The sequence below is a fragment of the Gouania willdenowi genome, chromosome 17, assembly GCF_900634775.1.
Source record: "Gouania willdenowi chromosome 17, fGouWil2.1, whole genome shotgun sequence".
Classification (NCBI taxonomy): Eukaryota; Metazoa; Chordata; class Actinopteri; order Blenniiformes; family Gobiesocidae; genus Gouania; species Gouania willdenowi.
In genome coordinates, this window is record NC_041060.1 from 32,120,145 (window position 1) to 32,142,704 (window position 22,560).

Below are 22,560 nucleotides of genomic sequence, written 5' to 3' on the forward strand. Positions count from 1 at the left end.
GGACGACTGGGATTGGTTATCTCTGTCAGTCAATCAGAGTTACTAGAACTACGGCAAACCGCGAGGACCAAAGTTTATTATCGTGGGAAAAAAAAAAAAATAGAGGAAATATAAGTGTGAGAAATGTCAAGTGTGGCATGTGGTGTAAGAATGGGTCAAATTGCGTGACTGTCACACTCAAAGTGTGAGGCTTGGCAGCTCTGCAGTACATATACTAGGAGTCATCAACCTTTCTGAAGCTGAATTACTTCATAGATACTGAATAATCTGAAAGGCTACCAGTTAGAAAAGCACTTCTTAAATACATAAATGTTCACGGTTTCACTTTAATCAGAGGCTAAGAAGGCTAGCAGTAACTTAAAAAGGTAGGAAATGTTTAAGTTTCAACATGCAACACTTTATTTCTCCTAATTTATTCAATTGTTTCATTTTCATTACATTTCATATAAAATTATCATCTCCCTGTTTGACTAGCTACTGACAAACGACTTTTAACTCATCATATAACATGTAACATTTGTAAACAACACATTATATATATCATATTATATATAACATACCACTGACCATTAGGGATGTAACGATTCACTCAACTCCCGATACAATTCGATTCACGATACTGGGTTCACGATACGATTCTCTCACGATTTATTTTACAAAATGGGACTGTAGACAAATTTTTTTTTGGGAAAAAACTAGAAAATACGGTACTATTTTACTTTTATTTTTCATTGTCAAAAGAATTCCTTGATAAACTATTCAAAACAATGCAATTTAACTAAAAATAAATCTTGAATTAAATAAATAAAGGAATAATACAAATGAAAATGAAGCCTATTAATTTAAATTCTGGTTCTATAATAAACAATGCAAAACTGCATAATAATTATTTTTCTTTTAAAAGTGCAACTGAAAATGTATTTTGTGCCTTAACAATTGGACTTTAAAAAAAAAAAAAACCCGTCATTGCACTGATTTACGTCATATTTGTTTGGACCAGCAGAGGGCGCTGGTAACACAGTGGTCGGTTGGCATGCAGATATCTTGCAGTGAAGAAGAGAAGCTATGCTAGCAGACAGAGCTAATAGAAAAACGTGACTTTTACAGATATTCAAGTAATATTACAGATATTCGTTTGGTGCTAAAGGGGTAATGAATCATTTATTAACATATTTAAGAGTAGAAGGCGGCCAGAAAGAAAGTATTAGCAGACTCCGCCCGCCGCCTACACTTATGTAACCAGCCCTCTGCTGGTTAAAAAAAGTACTGCGATTCAATTTTCAGAAAATCGATATCAACCGTGATACCTATTAATTGATTTTTAGCTGCCTTACGATTAATCGTTACATCCCTACTGACCATACACCAAATCTGCAACACTTAAAAACATTTGTCACAATGTTTCAGTGGAAATAATATTTTAAAGATGGTTAATTTAATACTAAAACTTTATCACCAGTATTTAATTCTACTAAATGCATATGTATTTATATTTGTGAGTTTGAATCCTGGAAAGTAAGTCAGATTTCAGATGGAGCTCATTGGTGACTAGAGCTCCTGAGTGCCCCTCACATGGTCCATGAGGGCTACCTGGTGCCAACAGGCACCGTGTTGGTGACCCCTGACATATAAATACACACATTTAAACATATACATACAAATATACTTATATATGCACATATACATACATACACACTAGGGATGTAACGATTAATCGTAAGGCAGTTAGAAATCGATTCATAGGTATCACGGTTCACATCAATTCTCTGCATTTATCCTTCACTTGTCCAGAAATATAGGCGGCAGGCAGAATCTGCTACTACTTTCTTTCTGGCCGCCTTCTACTCTTAAACATGTTCATAAATGATTCCTTACCCCTTTAGCACCGAAAGAATATCTGTAATATTACGTTATATCTGTAAAAGTCACGTTTTGCTAGCATAGCATCTCTTCTTCACTGCAAGAATATCTGCATGCCAACCGACCACTGGGTTACCAGCGCCCTCTGCTGGTCCAAACAAATATCTGATGTAAATACAGTGTAGACTGTTTTTTTTTTTTAAAGTCCAATTGCTAAGGCACAAAATACATTTTCAGTTGCACTTTGAAAAAGAAAAAGAACTATTATGCAGTTTTGCATTATTTACTGTAGAACCAGAATTTAAATTAATAGGCTTCTTCTTCATTTGTATTATTCCTTTATTTATTTCATTCAAGATTTATTTATATTTTATAAAGATAATAAAGGAATATTTTTCAGTCATCATTTGTCTACAGTCCCATTTTGTAAAATAAATCGTGAGAGAATTGTATTGTGAACCCAGTATCTTAAATCGAATCGTATCGGGAGTTGAGTGAATCGTTAAATCCCTAATACACATGCATGTACATAATATGTAAATTATATTAATATTTTACTATTTAATATTTACTACAAATGTTATCAAATGAGGTTTAAATACAAAATATAGTGTGGCAATATTTCAATTCATAATATACTCTATTCAAATATATACTTTTTCTACTCGATTTGTGTGTGAAATATGTGATGTTTCATTATTGAATGAAACACAGCTGAAAAATAACTCTTATACAGTAATCATTGTTCATTTATGTGTGTGTGTGTGTGTGTGTGTGTGTGTGTGTGTGTGTTTGCACTCACAGGGACTCTCCAGATTCGTTACAGTCTTGGGGGGCTGTCTGAACCTTACACCGTGGATGTGGACCACCGTAACATGGCTAATGGGCAGCCCCATTCTGTCAGGATTACAAGGAATTTGAAAGAGATACGGCTGCAGGTGTTTATTTTGTCATATGTGTTTAATTAATGATAGAGATATTCTAACAAACAGTAGATGCTACAAGAAGAATGGCTTTTTTAAATTGTATTTATTTATTTTAATGTGTGTATCATTGGTTCTTTGGTTATTCTGTTTTAAAACCAAATCAAAAAACCACAAATAAACAGTGTGGTTATTTTGTTTTACTGACTTAAAACCAAAACAGAAATACAGAAAAATCATTAACCAGACAAGCAGCGTTTTTCTGTTTTAAAATGAAATCTTGTTCTGTTTGTGTGATATTTGGATATTTAAGGGAAAACAATGAACTAGAGCTTCATGTTTTAATCTCACCACACACAGAGGGCCCACAGACGAACGTTTAATACCCGACAAAAAGAAGCAACACAGGAGTCACATTACTGATGAACTAATGAATTGAAATGTTATTAATACATAAATAAAAAATAATAATGAATGTTATGTAAAACATGATATGTGATTAAAGGAACCAGAGGTGGTGAATGAATCTACTGATGTTCCTCATTTTGATCAACTTCCGTGTGTGTTAACGGCTGCCGTTAGTGGCTAGCAGTATTATAACGTGCACAAAATATCTTATTTTACTGCCCTCAAAAATCTGTAATTGTTTTTGTGTCAAGTCTGTTCCTCACTCCAGCCTCACAGTAGATAGTCAGTCACCAGATTATCTGGATACTATTTAGACCATAACACTGTTTGGTAAAGTTGGCAGATATTCACAGATTCAGACTTCGAGCATCAATAACTCTTTAACGAAATGTCATTGACACACATTTACGCCTCTTTACCATCGGTGTGAGGTGGACAACATGATATAAGATCATTTTATCAAACACAGCAGAGTCTTTGGGTCCCCTCTGTGTAGTGAGCCGTAAATATCCAAATTTCACACAAACAGAAGATTTCATTTTGAGACAGAAAAACGCTGCTTGTCTGGATTTAGATTTTTCTGTTATGGTTTTAAGTCAGTAAAACAAAAATAACCACACTGTTTATTTTGTTAATTTGATTTGGTTTTAAAACGAAATAACCAAAGAACGAAGGGTACACGGATTTATTTTGTACCTGCATGTATATTGGGCTGGATAGTGGATAACTGGTGTTTAACCCAGTCCTGTCTTTTATTTTCCAGTTGGACCACTACCCCATGTCCACGTACAATCTGCCAGAGGCCTCTGATACCCAGTTCAACTTAATTAAAAGTATTTTTCTTGGAAAGGTCTTTGGTAAGTAAGCAGCTAAACATGGTTAACCTAGTTGTTGTAATATTATCTATTTCTGTGTGTTGTTCAGTTTGTATAATTATAAGCTACTCTATATACATCTCTGTTCTTTCTGAGGTTAAGGTATGTGCCTCAATGCTCTATTTAATTTACATCCAGGGACCCCAAGGTCATAACATTCCTGGAAAAGTTATGGAATAATTTAAGTGTTTTGGAAAAGATTTGGAAATAGTCTGATTTATTTTAATGTTTAAAATGAAAACTTCACTATTACTATGGGACGTTAAGCAAGTCCTTTAACCCTAACACCTTGTGTTGTACATCACATTGGATAAAACTGTCTGCTTATTGAAATAGTCATCTTATAGTTAAACATGGTAGCACTTAGTTATTGTTTAATGTTACATTTAATAGTTGATGCATCGTATAAATATTGTAAAATGGGCCATTGTACGATGCTATATGATATATAGGTGATGCACACACTGTCAGACCTGCTCATCTTTGCTCGCTAATGGTCTTGAATAGATTCTAGCAGTTCAGAACTAAGTCATGGAAATTTGGCAAAATATTTTGGAAAAATTATGAAAACTCATTGTGAAAAAAGTGTGGGAACCCTGCACATCCGTCCATTTGTCTCTAATTAAAGGCTAATATTTTTCATATTTTTTCAGAGCCTCCCCATTTCAGTGTCAGTTTACACATTTTTACTTCATTTAAGTTTCCTTCATCAGATATCATTACAGTCTATTAAACGTTTAATGGAGTTACCTATTCATTTCATATTTGTACAGTACATGTGCTGAATCAAGCACTAGATTTTGTGTGTTTTTGCCCTTAGACCACCTGTTTCATTATATTATATTCAGTGTCAAATTGCAATTTCTGCTTGATTTTGTTGGAAAATAAATAATAATGATAATTATAATAATAATAATAATACAAATGATTTAAAAGATAATAATGAGGGGTGGTGTTTAGCTCAGTGGGTTGAGCGCCCGCCCCATAAATGGAGGCTGTAGTTCCTCACCTGCAGCCGGTCCCAGGTTCGATTCCCGGCTTGGGACCCTTTGCTGCGTGTCATTCCCTGCTCTCCCTTTCCTGTCAAGCAACTGTCATATAAAGGCCACTAGAGCCCAAAAAATCCTTTAAAAAAAAAAAAAAAATGATACCATTTATTATTCATTTTCAATTTCCTTTCTGTACTTACCGCTGAAAATCAAAGGCCCTGCACAAATATAAACAGCTGGATGGTGTGACACACACACACACACACAAAGATTACAGTTAAATAAAATAGCTGTTTGATCAAAGAGATCACCTCATGGTGATGAGCACATGTTAGCATATATGTGCGTAATTTGTTTTTCTTCCTTTCAAAATACCACGTTGATCTCGTGAACCCAACATTACGTATGGTATCATGAACTCTATGTGTGATAGGGCTGGGTGATATAGAACAAAACTCGTCTTGATATTTTTTCTCAAAAAGGCGAAAAACAATATAAATCTTAATATTTTAAACTCAATAAATTTTTTACCAGAAAGTCAATTCTGGGTTAAATTTGCTGATGAAAAACAATATGTGCTTTTTATCCTCTAAGGCAGTGGTTCCCAACCAGGGGTACGCGTACCCCTAGGGGTACATGAGCACATTGCAGGGGGTACGTGGAAAAATTAAGAATTGAGTTCCAAGATAATGTAAAAATATTCTCAGTCATTTCATAAGTCCGTCAATAAAATGGTACATGTGTAGTTTAAATGCCTGTTTAAAGGGGACGTAATCAAAGAACCTCCTTTTGTGTTAAATGTCATAAAAGTTATTTATAACACAGGCAGGTTATTTATTTGTTTTGTATTTATTTATTTATATTACTTTTTTTTTCTAATTTCAACTTTATTATTTTTCTTTAATGACAATATAATCATAATATATTAGTATTAATAATACAAAAGTTTACTATAATATTATTTCTTATATTTATAATTTTTATTGCCTTGAAGGCAACATAATGTTATGTTTAATTTAGGTTAAATAAGAAGATAACGCCTGAATATTAACTGTTCATTTTATAAAGATGAAATAAAATGACTTGCGTTGAATATTCAGTTGTGTTATGTTCTACTTTTGGAGAATCATGAACACGTGTGAGTGAGGGGGTTCTCATGGTATGACACAAAGTCTCCGGGCGTACACAAGACAAGAAAGGTTGGGAACCACTGCTGTACGGGACAGCACGTGTGAGTGAGTTCTGTAGCGTGACGTATTTAGGGGAAGATCTGGGTTAAGAGGACGCACTCAATAATCAAATAAATCAGCGTTTCATGTTGTTCTGAGAAGCAACGACTCCTAAAACAACTATATTAATACAAAATAACCTATAAAAAAATATAGATATACATCTCAGAAATATGGATACATCGTAAAGAAGGACATTGTTTGACTGTACTATTGTAATAGTACATGTAATATTTTAAGTACTTGTATAATGTGATTTCTACTTTGTGATCGTATGAACAAAAACAAGTTAAAGAAAATATAGATATATCTCCATATTCTATGTTGTCAAAAAAGAAAACTTGATGTATCTTGAATCATGATATATTGCCTCTCTATTGTATGGTCCCACCCCTACTACAGACACATTTTAAATCCTGTCCTCTTATCTTTGTCTGCATGTCACATGTGTGTGGACCTCCCACATTGCTGTGTTTCTACAGAAACAGGACAGATTGATCCCATATTGATCGACCGCTACAACACACCTGGTTTTGTGGGTTGCCTGTCCAGAGTTGAACTGAACGGCATTGCTCCATTGAAAGCCGCGTTGCGGTCAGGAATGACAGCACCCGTCAGCACCCATGGAATATTGGTTCCTTCCAATTGTGGGGCGTCGCCTTTGATCATCTCTCCCATGGCCTCAGCCAGCGATCCCTGGCACATGGACACAGGTAGGAACCATTGCAAGGCCATTTAAAGTTAAAAACAGAATGATATCTATTAATTCTACTCTTCCACAGCTGGAGTTGTCTTCCCCTTCAATGAGAACTTGCCTCGGGTTGATGGAGTGGATCAGAACACAGTCCTGATTGGAGGTACAGTGAATGCTTTCACTCAGATTTTTGCCTCTGGTTCAGTCAAGGACACAAAACCTAGTGTGAAAATATGGTTTTCATGAGAAAAGTCATATTTTTTTGTGCTTAAAATGACCAGATTATAATTAATCTTGACCAAAGGTAAATCAAAAATACATTTTAGCTAAAAGGGAACCAGAAAATCTCTAGAGATGAACCGCACAAGGGAACCTTTTTTCCTGTCTGCACTTAAGCATTTTTTACACACATTTACAGTATTTTCCGGGCTATTAAACGCACCGCTGTGTTGGCCACATTCCAATCAATAGGTTTCCAAGAAAAATGAACATGAAGGCCACTCTGTGACATAGGCCACACCCTATTGGCTGATGAGGGTGTCCTTTAAAAGACTCGGCCAATTAGAACGGACATGTAGGCAGGCTGCTGTACTCCTGTGTATTTCCGTGTATTTTGATCAGTTTCAACTGATGAGTTTCCTTTACTACATGAAGTCTCCTCCTCACTGCTCCACGTCTACATATCAGTTCATTTACAGGTTTTTACTGGAACCAGACTGTTACACCACTTCATCTGCTCTTCTTACCGTGAACTACCACTGAGCGATCACAGCGAGTCGGACTCTGAGTCAGAATACGGACGTGATCGCTTCTGAACAAATCCAACGTGGTGATTTGGTAACTTCTAATATTACAAGCTGTGAAAGTGACCATAAAAAGCTGTAAATGGACTGATATGCAGACGTGGAGCAGTGAGGAGGAGACTTCATATGGAGACTTCAGTTACATTTGTAACTAATCTCTATGGAGAAAAAAGTCACTAAGAGTTCCACAGTTGTGCGCGTGCATGCAAGTGTTCACAAGAAGGCCGGTGAGTTTCATTCAGGAGGGGAGGGGGCAGTGTGGAGCGTCTCACGATTATACATACTGCAGCTTTAAGTGCTTATTTACCAGGAGGCGGACTGGACTTTCTGGAAATCACTGAATGTGGAGTTTTCTTAAAACTTGTAAATATCAATAAAATCCATGAAAATGATAAAGCACATTTTGTATTTGAAAGGCGTTATTCATTGAAGAACACGTTATTTTATCCACAGTTTAAATATTTCTTTCCCTAATACTAACGACTAATGCTGCGTTCACACTGCAAGCCTTAATGCTCAATTGCGATTTTTTGTTCAGATCCAATTTTTTGTTTGTCCGTTCACATTACTATTTAAAGTGTGACATGTATCAGACTCTAGTGTGAACGGTTTGTGTCCAATCTGACCCGCGTGGGCGTTGTCGTGTTTGTCTCAAAGGTTTTGTGCAGTGAAGCCGGAGAATGAATGAGCAGGTGCAGAGGAGGGCGACGAGAAAGAAAAAGAGACAAATAATGTTTTGACCCAAACCTACAGATCTGACATACATTAGGTATTTACATCAGAGCCCAACCAGAAACCCACAGTTAAAACCTATTTACCTGGCAACAGCCTCGTCTCTCTTACAGTTGTGGACCTACAGTATTTGTTTTTTGCAGAACCAAATAAATGATGAAATAAAGAAATCGTGTAATAGTGTTGAATCTTAAAATGTGCTTGTAGGACTAAAAGCAGTATCACACAATGTAAGACTCGTGCCTACGACCAAAACACACCAGTGCTCTCAGTACAACTGTGATATTGCTTAAATGTAATGTATTGAGTTTTCTCAAGTCTTGAACTGGTAAATTTGTAAGTTATGAACAAATTAGAAATTCTCATCTCAATCAATGTTTCGAGGTAGTGATGCAGAAACGCTGGAATAAATTAATATGCTTATTATTAGTATAATCAAATTCATGGCTTTATGATTAAATACTAACCTCACTAATATTAAAGCATTGTAATTGTATAAAATGATATTATTACTTCAAAGAATAAATCAATCGCTGAAAGACAGTCAAATTAAACATTTGCATTTAAAGCTGCAGTATGTTTTTTTTTTTTTGTCTTCGTTTGGTCTAAACTCCATCCTAAATTAGATCATATTTTAATCCAAAGTGTTCTGAGAGTGCTCTGGTCCCCTTGGTTCACCACTTAGCTGTACCTTTTTTTGAGAATCATAAAGAACAAACTTGGACATCCATTGTTTAGTTTAGTATGGTAAAAATAATAATAATAATCCAGAAAGAATTTATAAAACAGCTCAAACTCAAATCCTCATTAAAGGTCCAGTATTACTCTATTTTTATTTTCACCCATCTCCAAGTGTTCCAAGAACCCCAACAACAGAGTATTTGGGGTTTATTTTTTCAAACCTGTTCTCCGGAGTTTCCGCCCTCTGAAAAATCACTTTCAGACCACTCTTAAAAACAGGCTGTTTTAGGGCCTTCGTGCATATGCATGAGTCGGATTCCAACAGTTGATTACCACAGCGGTCGTCTTTTTCTATCCACACACTGCACATTACAGTAAAACGCATTTATTACTACACATTTACGGCTATTGTGATTGTGAGTCCGAAAAACACTGCTTCTGTGTGTGTGTTTTGTTTTACCACTGTGTCTCATTGGGTCACGGACACCTTGGATCATGTCAAAGGTGATACGAGGTGATATAACAGCTACTAAAAATTCAACTTGCGCGGATTATCTACATACTGAATAATCTACATACTGAATAATCTATATACTGAACGTAAACACAGTATATTAACTGTGGATAAAGGGCAGTGATGGTCTCGTGGTTAAGGGAGTGGGCGTGTAATTGGAGGGTCACTGGTTCAAATCTCACCATCGCTGTGGGAGGCTGAGCAAGGAGCTCACATTCTTATATAGGGTAGGAGGAGCCAGTATTGTCAGGAGGAGGAGTTTCCACCTTATGAGTCATAAAGCGAGAAAAATTCAACTGGACCATTTTGAGCTGACTTTTTACAAAATGTGGAATAACAAGGGAGGAAACGGAACCTTTTTAACTCTGGCCCTCTGAATGAGGCTAAAGGAATGTATATCACTGTAACAAAACCATTATAAAGTGACTTTCTACTCACCTTCTAATTGAAATGCTTTATTTTATTTTCAGGAATTATCTCTGTGGTAGTCTTTGTTGTCCTCTGCATCATGGTGTTTGCGATCCGACACGTGTTTCGTCACAAAGGCTCCTACCACACAAACGAAGCCAAAGGAGCAGAGTCTGCAGACTGTGCGGACGCAGCCATTATCGTTAATGACCCAGCCTTCACTGAAACCATCGAAGAGAGCAAGAAGGAGTGGTTCATTTGAACCATGGACTCATCTGTTCAGATGTACTTTTATAAACATGGGGAGAGCGTAGCAAGAGCACAGGCCACAGGACTGCACTGCAGGGCCCATGTGGAGCAGTTTTCTATGCGTTTATTTGTGATAAGGACAGTGCCATACAGCTGCCAGCGCTGGCTGAATGAACACTAAACGAACATTTTCAGACTTTTTTTCTTTTCTTTCTTATTTTTTTAACCACATTGTAGGTGAACTTGCATCATCAAACTATTTATTGTATTTAAAGGATATTTATTTGATTGCTTCATACATTTGTACATCTTTGTTTATATTTCTGCTGAAAAACTTGAAAAAAGATGGTGATTGTGTGTTAAGCCAACGCCAATGTCACAAGTCAGTCACATTGTTTGCCTTCTGCTGCAGTGTATTAGTTTAATCTTAGACGACTGAACACTTTGAGTGTCAATATGTAATGTGAGACAACGGATACATTGATCTTTGTTAGGTTCAAACTGTAGCATCTCCTTTTTGTTTGTGTTAGAGAGGTTTGGGGTTCTTTTCTCATTGCCTTGCTGACTAATAACTACAGCTTCTAAAGAGTAAATGAAGCCCATTCAGTGTACATTAGCGCCTTCTTAGTAACCGCTGCACAAACACACACGTACACACAGTGTGCCAACTAAGCTCTACCAACATTAGATACTTTTAAAACAAATTTTTAAACTTAAAAACGCCATTTTGCCACATTTCTACTGGCGGTATTGGATCTACTCTTTTTTTGGACGTTTCCACTGGGAAAGAGCACCTCCTCCATGGTACCCTGTCCTGCCTTTTTTAGTACCTCCTTTGATGAGGTTCCAAAAAAAGCTGCCCTGGGGCCTCATTTATAAAACTGTGCCTAAGTAAGATCAGCTGGCGTACACAAAGAAACTGTCAGACTTATAAATAGAAACGCACGGGAAGAAACTCCTTACTCCGCCCATACAGTGCCTGTAAAAGGTCAGGTGAACGCCCTTAATGAATATTCACTATTACAAATTTATAAATCATGTAATTTTAATTACAATTATTAATATAAAATTATTTGTAGGCGCACACGCACGTCACTCATTCCCTGGGGTGTCAGTATAATTTTTACTCATTTTGGCAAATATATCCTGCATATATGATATGTGTTGTGAAATGTGTTCAATTATTTCACACAAATGTATCAATTTCACAGAGCTGTCATTAATGTCATTCTTCTCCTGTTGGGGGCGGAGTTTCCCATTTCTCATGATTTTGTGCGTACGGCGGGTCAGCGCTGCCGTGGAGCTGCGCACATTATCTCGCCAGGTTTGTTTGTTTTTTTTTCTATAAATCGCAAATGTTACTTATAAATGGCGTACGCTTTTATTTGTACGTACGCAGCGTTTATAAATGAGACCCCTGGACTGAAAATGTGACGTAGGCTGAAAGCAGACACTGATTGGTTCAGAGAATCGCTGAGTCATCAACTCACGCACAGAGACGAAGCATTTAGCCGCCATTGATTTTTGTTGGCGATTGTGAGGATGGCAGCAAAAAAGTTCAATCTGTGGAGTCTGGCAGTTTTAGCGTTGGTGCTCAATGGAAATGCTACGGAAAACTGTATCGGGTCCCGAAAGCGAGGAGTGCAGAGTCGTGTAGAGCCGACACCGCCAATAGAAACGCACCTATTAATAATAAACCTAAGGAGTCTAAATAAAAAGTTCTCAACGTTTAAATTTAACCAGATAGTTGAATCTGAATTAATAGAAACTCTGACATGAATCTTCTGCACAACTGCCATCACGATCATCAACTGATGTAAAGCCTAAATTAAGATCCATACATTGTTAGTAAGTCATAAGGATATGTTAGTGTTCTCGTTTATTTTTGGATAATCTTAAAAGATGTATTAGACTTTGACCTATGTCTTGTGTTTTATTGTTTTTCTGGAGCAGAAACCGCTGTTTAGAATAAAATCTAACCCCAAAGGTATAGAATCGAACCTCTGCCATGTTTCATTGTTAGGATGAGTGACGATCAATTTAAGCAGATGTTTTGTCTCCTCTGTATGGGACGTCCTAACAAAGCCCAGGATTACTGAGGATCCTCGATGAGGGGTTGGGGTCAATTACAATTATGTCTTCAAATATCCATGTTAAATTACAATTACAGTGATTGGCATTTTTTGCAATTATTATTTCCCCCCCTGAAAGTCAATTACAATTAAAGCTGTAAGCAGCGTTGAACGGGTCCTCACAACTACACACGTCGGGACGTGGCACACGTTGAGGTGTGTAGCATGTCGGGGTGTGGCAGAAAGTGTTGAGACGTAGCTGACCATTTTCAAGGATTATATCACAAACGCAATGTTCTGTGCAAATATAATGTCTATGATTTCCTTTTACCAATAGGTGGCGCTATGACTATGAATGATGGTTAGGTTAAACCATAACTCAAGTCTTAATAACTACTATAAGCTTTGCACTCTCGTGCCACGTGATCCCTCTATGCTGTGAAAAATTCCTGGTGAGAAACGTGTTGTGGTAGAAAGAAACAGCAGTACTTACTCAGATCAGCCAAATCCTCAGTGTACTGAAGTAAGAGTTCTTCAGTACACTGAAGAAGATGATGCCAGAATTTTGCAGAAAGTTCCACAGTGATGATGTCATCAGTCCAAGCTGGGAGACAATACAATTTTCAAGGGGGCGCTATTGAGTTATTTTTCCATTAACATGTGCCATTCCCCCAAAATATCACATTTTTCTCCAGTCCTAATATACGTACACATTTTCAAGAGTTTTTGAATGTGTTAAGGTCGTCAAAATGCGGTCATTTCGCCGTAAAAATTAAATAATTATAATAAAAACAAAGTGTATTACAATAGGGTCCTACGCACCATTGTGCTCGGGGGCCTAATTACATTTTCAATTATTAAAGCTAATTTACAATTACCATGTTAGGCTTCCTAATCAATGAAAATATTGGTAATAATATTTTACTTCGAGATTTTATTTCTTTGTTAAATGGTAAAAGATTCTGAGAAGTGACAGGAAAAGTTGATTTGAAACATTTTAATAATTGTTAATTATTCTAGGTGACACATACAACTGTAACAGGTTGAAGTTTAATATAATTGTAATTGACAGTTTTTATAGAATTTCCATGTCAATTACAAAGTCAATTATGTCAACTCAATTACAATTGCAACTATCTATTCCAAATATGATTACAATTATAATGAAGTTATAATTGTAATTAACTACCAAATACGCAATTACAATTATAATTGAACCCAACCCTGCCTAATGATGGGTGAACACGTTGGTGAAAAAGTTTATGTATTTTTCTAAAAACAACAACCTGTGACTGTATTCATGGCTTTTCTGCATTTCATTGATAAATGCAGGTTCACTATGAATATAACTAATTTTATTTTTGGATAGTTCCTGCACTCAGCTTCTATCACATGTCAAACTCAAGGCCAGGGGGCCAAATACGATCCTTTGGAGCATCAAATTCGGCCCCCAGAAGAAAGTAAAAATGACAGAGAAAACATGAATCATTGTGTGAATGAAACTTAACTTTTACAGGTGCTCACAGTTTTACGATGCTTATATTGCATGATTACTGTCATTTTTAATAAGTGTTGAGGGAAAAAAAATCTAAATTCTTACAAAATCTTTCAATTTTCCTCAAATGATTACATAACATTTTCCTTAATTAAATAGAAATTTGTCACAAAATCGAGAAAATTTAAAGTGAAGACTGATATCTGTCACTTATTGCTTGGATATTGACGGTTTCTTACATACTTTGTATTTTATGTAAACGTAAAAGTGCAAATAGGGGAAGAGACCTGGTAAAGAAGAGATCATAAGGCACAGACTGAGAGAGGGAAGCAGTTTTGGGACACAAGCTCAAGCTTGATCACCCTGTAGCTGGCCACCGTTGATGGGACGTCTAGTGTTAAAAAAGGCCAGAACGCCCCCTGACTCAAAGGAACACTACTGATGATGTGTCCCAAATTACATTCTTCCCATATCTGAGACACAGACCTCATGTTTGCTACCATCTTTTGGCACAAAGAACAGTTTAACATCATGTCCTGTGTTTAATGATTCTATTTTGGATACTTTTGGTTTCTTACATACTTATACTTTATGTAAACGTAGAAGTGCAAACTAGGGCACAATAATGTTGACATTACTCGTTTTCTCGGATAAATATGTGGCTCACTTAAGATGAACTGCTCCGTATTTGGCCCCCTGAAATAAAATGAGTTAGACACCCCTGCCTTAGACTGTTGTCTTTTAATACAGTGCTGCTTCTCGTCACACACAGAGAAAAGTCAGCGCGCTCACTCCAATGAAGAGTGATGAATATTCCCACCAGATGTTTTGCAGAAATGGCCTTTGTGAGGGAAACATTCACTCTTTTCTCTGATCAAATGTTGCTAATGAAATCCTTCCTTTGTGTGACACTGCATGCTGTTGTTTCAATGTTATATTACAACTCTAAATAGGAATGTTCAAGTCTCTAATGTTAGGATGAACACTACATTTAGATTTGCCTTTTACATTTTTGGTTTTGCAGCAGCAGGTTTTTCTCTGATCAACGACGGCTTCACCCACTCATGTTTTCTCTCACACGTGAATGTTTGGATAAAAATGAAAGTGCTCTTTGTTTGAAACTCCTCCTTTTTTTCTACACTATGTGATGTTTCTACACTACATTCTGAATTGATAGCTTGCACCCAGACCTTTGATTGTATTGCCGTTAGATTCAGTCGACTAGAACAAGGTGTAATGGCATGCTTTCTGACACTGAAAGGCCGTCGTGTTGCTTTTTTCTTTTCATGTTAGATGTAAAATCTTGACTCTTTCTATTGAGTAGACATTAAAGTTTGAGGTCAAGTCTCTTCATTTGAAACGTCTCCTTCTCTCTGAAAAATCACAGCTGATGTTTTCCGTGCACAATGTAATCACAAAGTTTGAAGAACAATATAAGGTGTTCATGTAAATAGGCTTATTTATTAAAAATGGAAACAAAAGAAACACTTGTGAAAACCAAATATACCTTTGGTATACTATCAAGATACTCAGTCTATAGCAGAGTTTCTCAAATGGTGGTACGTGTACTCCTAGGGGTACGCAATAGCACTACAGGGGGTACTTAGAGAGAGAGGGGAATTAACAAATGAAAGCATTAAAAATATGGGGTTTACCAGCAACTCATAAAACGACAACAAAAACACAAAATGAAAGAAAAACACACACGATCACTACAAAACACACAAAAATAACAGAGAATCATACAAAACCACATAGAAAACAACCTAATGACAACAAAAAAACACTGAGAATCATTTAAATAATACCAACAACACACAAAAACAACAACAAATATACTGAATAATAAAAAGAACAAACAAAAACACACAAAATGATGATAGAAATGATCTTGATTAAAACATGAACTGAAAATAAAAAGGTCAGTGTTGGTCACACATCAGGGGGTCCATCACTGTAAATGTAAACTATAGAAATACATTTATTCATTAGGCACTAAATTATGTTTCTTTCCACTTATTTACAATATGAGATTCTTTAAAATGTGTGTCATCACTCATTCATTCATTCATTATGATCTATATTTGTTATTTCACAGAATTCTGAGCAAAATGTGGTAGCCAGACATTAAGGGGTACTAAGAACCACTGGTTTAGAGTCTATTACTGTAGAAAAATATAATGAAATGCACACAGACAATTAATTAAAAACTAAGGGGACAGTTTTCTTCACAATTTTAGTCAATGAAAAAAGTTTGCTGTTTATTTTTCATTTCTAAGTTTTATAGTTTCTGGTGGTTTAGATTGGTGTTTCTCAAATGGGGGTACGTGTACCGATGGCAGTACAGGGGGCACTTGAGAAAGAGAGGAAAATTAAGAAAAAAAGAAAGAAATCTATTAAGGAGTCACATCAGTGTTTTTCAACCTTGTGGTTGGGACCCCATGTGGGGTCACGTGAATTTCCTGAAAAATGTAACTTTGAAATTATTATTTTCAATGAATGTGACACAGACTGAAAATAACTAAAATGCAGTAAACAAATCTGAGGTCAAACTTGATCAAAAACTAATTCTAGAAAAAATTAAATGTCTTTGGGGTCACCAAACATTCTTGATATCAAAAAAGGGTCAAGATCCAAAAAAGGTCAGGAACCACTACAGTAATACTGTTTGTTTCCACTTATTTACAAAATGAGATTCTTTATAATGTGCGTTATCGCTCACTCATTCCATCATTATCATCTCTAGTTGTTTTTAAATAGTTTTACTTTTAAAAAGTATGAGAAGCACTGGTTTAAATCATGTCCCCTTAATCATTAAAACAAAAGTGATCAACTACTGAATCTTAAAAAAACCAAACATTTATTACATCACCATTGACAAATGCTATAAAACATATAAAAGGTAAAAATAATAAAGTGTGAAGGGGAAAAGTTCAGAGCCAATGAATGTGGGACGTCAGTTTGTGATCAGCGTTACCAGGCTTCGCTCTCGTCTAATGTGATCAAACCTCCAAAGTAAGCCGTCACTGTCTTGAGTTTGTTGTTGAGGAGGTTTTGCTCGACCTCCACCTTCCCTCCTGTCCCTGCCAGAGAAGCTACCTGTAAACACAAAAACAATCCATTAAATACCCTCTGAAGTCGCATCATCACCTCATGTCAAAGAAGGTTTGGGTTATCGAGTCTTTATTTATTGCCCCTTATCAAATGTTAAAGCAAACACAGCTCGACAGGTTGTAAATGATTCTGTTACTCATCAATATGAACAGTTTTTCTAAGTTTATCTGTTTGAAACACGTTATGCATTAAAAGAGTCTTTGTCTTGATGTGTAAAGTGTGTTAAGTGATATTTACCATTAGAAAGGTTGTGAAGCTTGTCCAAGTACATCTGCTAAGCCATAGTTTATTGTCATATATCATTAACAACACTTTAAAGAAGTCCCTCCCACAATGGGGACGGAATTAAAAGGTTTGATTAAACGCTACAAAAACACAGCAACAAAGATACATAGGAAATGTTTCTCCTTAATCCGTGAACCAAATCAAAACAACCAATAAACAGTTTATTTTGTTTTACTGACCAAAACAGAAATAAATAAATAAAAATTATTTTGGATATTTAAGGGAAACCATGGATGAGAGCTTCATGTTGTAAGCTCACCACACAGAGAGACCCACAGACGGGGGCAGACTTTGACTCTGCCGTTTGATAAAATGATCTTGTATCATGTTGTCCACCTCACACCGATGGTAAAGACGTGTCATTTGTGTGACGATGACATTTCATTAAAGAGTTATTGACGCTGGAAATCTGAATCTGTGAATAACTTTACCAAACAGTGTTATGGTCTAAATAGTATCCAGATAAACTGGTGACTGACTATCTTCTGTGAGGCTGGTGTGAGGAACAATAGACGTTAGAACTTCTACCATTTGACACTTTTGCAAAAACAATTACAACTTTTTAGACGGCAGTAAAAAATATATTTTGTCCACACTATAATAACATGGAAGTTGATCATAAGAAACGAGGCACACCAGTAGATTCATTACACCACCTCTGGTTCCTTTAATCACATAACTTGTGCATGTTTGACATAACATCCTTTATATTAATAAAGTTTCAATTCACCAGTTCATCAGTAATGTGATGATGCGTTGCTCCTTTTGGTCCAGGAGTAAAAGTCCGCCCCCCTCTGTGGGTCCCCTCTGTGTGGTGAGATTAAAACGTGAAGCTCCAGCTCTAATTTCCCCGTAAATATCCAAATATCACACAAACAGAAGATTGAAATTTTCTGTATTTCTGTTTTGGTTTTAAGTCAGTAAAACAAAACAACCACATTTTATTTATTTTAATACCCAAAGAACCAAGGGTACATGGATGCTTCTTCTATTGGGAAGATTTCATTCCTTATTTTTATATCAAGTTAAGTGTTATTTTTGTTAATAAAAAAATAACAGCATTCAAACCTGATCCATGTCAGCGTTACGAGGCAGGAAGTAAACAATGTTGTCTGTTATCAGCTTGGCCAGTTGAAAAATCTGAAATGTATGAACAGTTAAAGAAGACGACCATTTTGTTTTTATTATCTATCTACCAATCACGTGAAATTGTTTTGTTTTATCTAACAAATAAAACACGGGGACACAAGGATTTAACAAATGAGAGAAATCTATCCAGGACTTCTTGCTCTAAATGGAAAAGGTAACGGACAAACACTGGTTAGCACATACTACTAGTAGTGGTTACTGGTAAAAGGGACACCAGCTGTGAGTTGTAATAACACACACATTATACTGTACACTACACCTACAGTACACGTGTAGGAAACCAAAGGATATCCATCAGGCTCCATCATGGTCCTGATGTCAAACACCTCAGCTGTCAGGTAGTCTGGACCTCCCCATGGGGGGGACAGAAAAACCACATCTCCATGGAGATGAGGCGCCAGCAGGAGGAAGTCTCCTTGCACGAAGTCGATTTGCTCGGCAACGTTGTAAACATCAGCGTTGTGCCTCGCCATGTCCAACCTTACTGGATCAATATCAATGGCCAAGACTGGTAGAGAAGAAACGCAGTGAAAAGTGAGTAAGAACGACCATTTATTGATTGATATGCATTTCACTACAGAAAATAAATGTATTTACATCAGTTCAGATACAGTGTTTTTCCAATACAAACCAATAAATAGGATGAAGTCTGAACGACTTGTTGTTAGAGTAACTAAACCCCTGCTTTCTGCTGACCTGCCACTAGGGGGGAAATTAAAAAAATACCTTGATTATGGGCGTGGCTGCAAGACACGCCCACTCACGGCCTACAGCACTGACAGTAACAGACCACCGTCTTCTCAACTACTACACACAATACACAGCCCACAAGCATAAGCACACCGCACACACAGATGCTATATTACTCACACACAGTCCCTGCTCTACTCCCACCATGAGCCTCAGAACACCACAGCCTCACACACACAAAGACACACACAGCAGCGAGAAGTACATGCACGTTCACAGACAGGGATACACACACTATGTGTCTGTACATACACACAGCTTAACCCTCTGATTAGACCAGAATCTGCTCTTTATAGAAGTAAAAAATATCACAGCAGCTGAAATAAGTTCCTCATTAGAGCTGTCAATCAATGCTCACTGAGGGCTGTGATTGGAGGAAACCTAGGAAACCTGTCTTACTAAATTGTGACGAGTGAGACTAGGATAAATAAACAGCACTACTTAATACCCAAATACATATGTATTCAGCAGAAAACAGTGGGTTTGGGGTTTAGTTACTTTAAAATAATGAAATTCTCAATGAGACATTCCTAATTTTACCTCTTTTTCCAGTCAGGGCGAACTGGATGGCATTTCCTCCCACACCACAGAAGGCGTCAATCACCAGCTGAGAGTCTGGGAAACAATGCTTCACCTTTACAGCGATGTGTTCAGCAATCTTCTCTGGTGTCACTGAAAACCAACCCTCTGAAACACACGTGTGGTATAGAAATCAGATGGACAGAATCTGAGATGTAAACGTGCCGAGTCAGAGGAAAACTTTTCGTCTCGTGTTTTTTTTAAAACGTGATATGAATGTAAATGTTACTGAGGCGGGCCATTGGTCGGGCTTAAAGCAAGCAGAGAAGATGTGAAGATAAGATATATCACCGACTACGCACACAAAACTCACCAAACTTTTCCCCTTTAACAGTTGTTTGAAGTGTATAGTAAAATTAACAAAACCCTTTCCTTCTTCATGGCTTCATTTCAAAGATGGAGACTCCATCATTTGTAATAAATATTGCTAAACATTTGAATGCACGAGGGGAGTAAGACGTCATATTTGATGAAACATCTGACGACATGACGTGGTGTAATTAAAAGCATGCGCTGTTTGCGGGGATATGATTTATATAAATAATAAAAACTGTTAATTTCATGTCATAGATGCATAGTTGGGGTCAATTATAATTGTAATTGTGTAATTGATATCTAATTACAATTGTGAAGTAATTAGAATTGCAATTGTATTTGAAAAAATGTGTTGCTGTTGGAATAATTCAGATAATTGACTTTGTATGTGTAATTAGTAAGTAAGTAATAAAAGTGCAACATCATAATAGAATAATAAAACATGGGTACATAAACATCATAAGAACAGCAGCATTAAAGGATAATAAAAATTAAAATCCAGTAACTAAAAGCTTTACTGTAAAGTGTAGTCTTCAGCAGTTTTTTTAAAAGTGTCCCTGAGAGACTGATGCAGGTTATTCCAGAGTCTGGGAGCTACAGCCTGGAACGCCAGGTCTCCTCTGGTTTTAAATTTAGTTTTTGGGGTCTTTAGGAGACCCTGACCTGAAGACCGAAGGCATCGCCCTGATGAGTAGGGGCACAACAAGTCTGAGATATATTTAGGGGCCTGACCATTTAATGCTCGGAACGTGAGAACTAATATTTTATATTCTATGTGAAACTTAACTGGAAGTCAGTGCAGAGTAGCAAGAATGGGGGTGATGTGGGATGTTCTAGAAGCACCAGTTAAAAGTCTGGCAGCAGCGTTCTGAACGATCTGGAGTCTGTTTAGGGTCGACTTATTAAAACATGTAAAAACAGAATTACAGTAGTCAATACGAGATGATATAAATGCGTGTATGACCAGTTCCAGATCTGATTTTGATAATAAATGCCTCACTTTAGAGATATTTGTCAGGTGGTAAAAACAGTTTTTAGTCAGCTGATGACAGTGTCCCTCCAAAGACATGGACTGATCAAAAACAACCCCAAGGTTTCTGAGGCTGGTTTTAACAGATGAGTCCAGATCACCAAGAGAGTTTTTAATCAGAGGATCTTTTTATCAGGAGCAATGATCAGAGTTTCTGTTTAGTTTGAATTTATCTGGAGATAATTTGATGACAACCAGTTTTTGATACAGGATATACAGTCTAAGAACTCTGATAAAAAGTGAAACTCAGTCATTAAAGGAGCAGTACAACTGGATATCGTCAGCATAAAAATGATAAGACACATTTTTAAAACCACGGATCAACCGACCAAGAGGCATCAGATACAATAAAAACAAAACAGGCCCCAGAACAGAGCCCTGGGCTACTCCACATGACAGGTTGGACATATTAGACATTACATCATTAATAGCAACATTAAAGGTTCTTCCATTAATGTAAGAGGTAAACCACTGGAGAACAGTACCAGAAAAGCCCATTTTTAAATTTTGAGTTTATCAACCAGTATACTGTGATCTACAGTATCAAAGGCAGCTGTCAGATCAAGTAAAACTAAAACTGTGTAACGACCAGAGTCAGCGGCCATCATCACGTCACTAGAAACTTTCAGAAGAGCAGGTTCAGTGAAGTGGATTGATCTAAAACCAGATTGATATTTATCATAAAAATCATGTTGTTCCATGTATGAGGTTAGCTGCTTAGCAACCACTTTCTCCATGATTTTAGACATGAAGGGAAGCTTAGATATGGGCCGGTAGTTGTCATTAACTTGTTTTTAGATAAGGCTATAGTAAGGCATAAAAATAAAAAAATAGGATTTTTTTTAAAGGCATAAAAATGGGGAAAAAATAAAAAGTTCTTCTGAGATAAGGCTATAGTGAGGCATAAAAATTGAAAGATTTTGGAACTTTCTTTCTGAGATAAGGCTATCAAAAGAACTTAAAAACTAGAGCGGTAAGGTTATGTTTTACCCTCCGTTTATCTGTCTGTCTGTCTGTCACTTAGCAAGATAAATTGAAAACTTATGAATGGATTTGGATGAAATTTTCAGGAAAATTGATGACTGGGACAAGAAAAAGGTGATTACATTTTGGTGATGTTCTGGCAACCAAAAGATAATATATAGAGTATATCCCATTAATTTTCCCATCCACACTTTGGAACTTCTTGATGATGTTCCACAGTGACGATAAGTTCTCTCAGAGTCAACAGCTCAATGTTGACAGGCAGCCATGGTAACACAGCTCAATGTTGAGAGGTAGTTATGGTAATCCTGAGTTTACCATGTTACTGTGAATGGAGCGTGTTCGCTGAGCTTGAGTTGCTTGGTGGTGGTCTTGCGCTCTCTGAGTGCTTTTCTAGTTGTATATGTTACACACATTGTGGT

The 22,560-nt window shown here is 36.6% G+C and overlaps 2 protein-coding genes across 2 annotated transcripts in view; one reads left to right on the forward strand and one right to left on the reverse strand.

The window, feature by feature from the left end:
- The window catches only part of cntnap2b (contactin associated protein 2b), a 57,413-nt gene extending 43,480 nt beyond the window's left edge, over positions 1–13,933 (forward strand). Inside the window, exons 21-25 of the mRNA XM_028472790.1 lie at positions 2,665–2,798; positions 3,955–4,048; positions 6,767–6,997; positions 7,067–7,141; positions 10,179–13,933. Coding sequence (XP_028328591.1) covers positions 2,665–2,798; positions 3,955–4,048; positions 6,767–6,997; positions 7,067–7,141; positions 10,179–10,378 — 734 coding nt within the window. The 3' untranslated portion in view covers positions 10,379–13,933. The remainder of the gene's footprint in view (positions 1–2,664; positions 2,799–3,954; positions 4,049–6,766; positions 6,998–7,066; positions 7,142–10,178) is intronic.
- Positions 13,934–16,775: 2,842 nt separating this feature from the next.
- Positions 16,776–22,560, reverse strand: part of tgs1 (trimethylguanosine synthase 1) — a 32,360-nt gene continuing 26,575 nt past the window's right edge. The window contains exons 12-15 of the mRNA XM_028472854.1: positions 19,771–19,917; positions 18,772–18,988; positions 18,400–18,478; positions 16,776–17,031 (exon numbers count right to left, since the gene is read on the reverse strand). Of these exons, the coding sequence (XP_028328655.1) occupies positions 16,906–17,031; positions 18,400–18,478; positions 18,772–18,988; positions 19,771–19,917 (569 nt within the window). The 3' untranslated portion in view covers positions 16,776–16,905. The remainder of the gene's footprint in view (positions 17,032–18,399; positions 18,479–18,771; positions 18,989–19,770; positions 19,918–22,560) is intronic.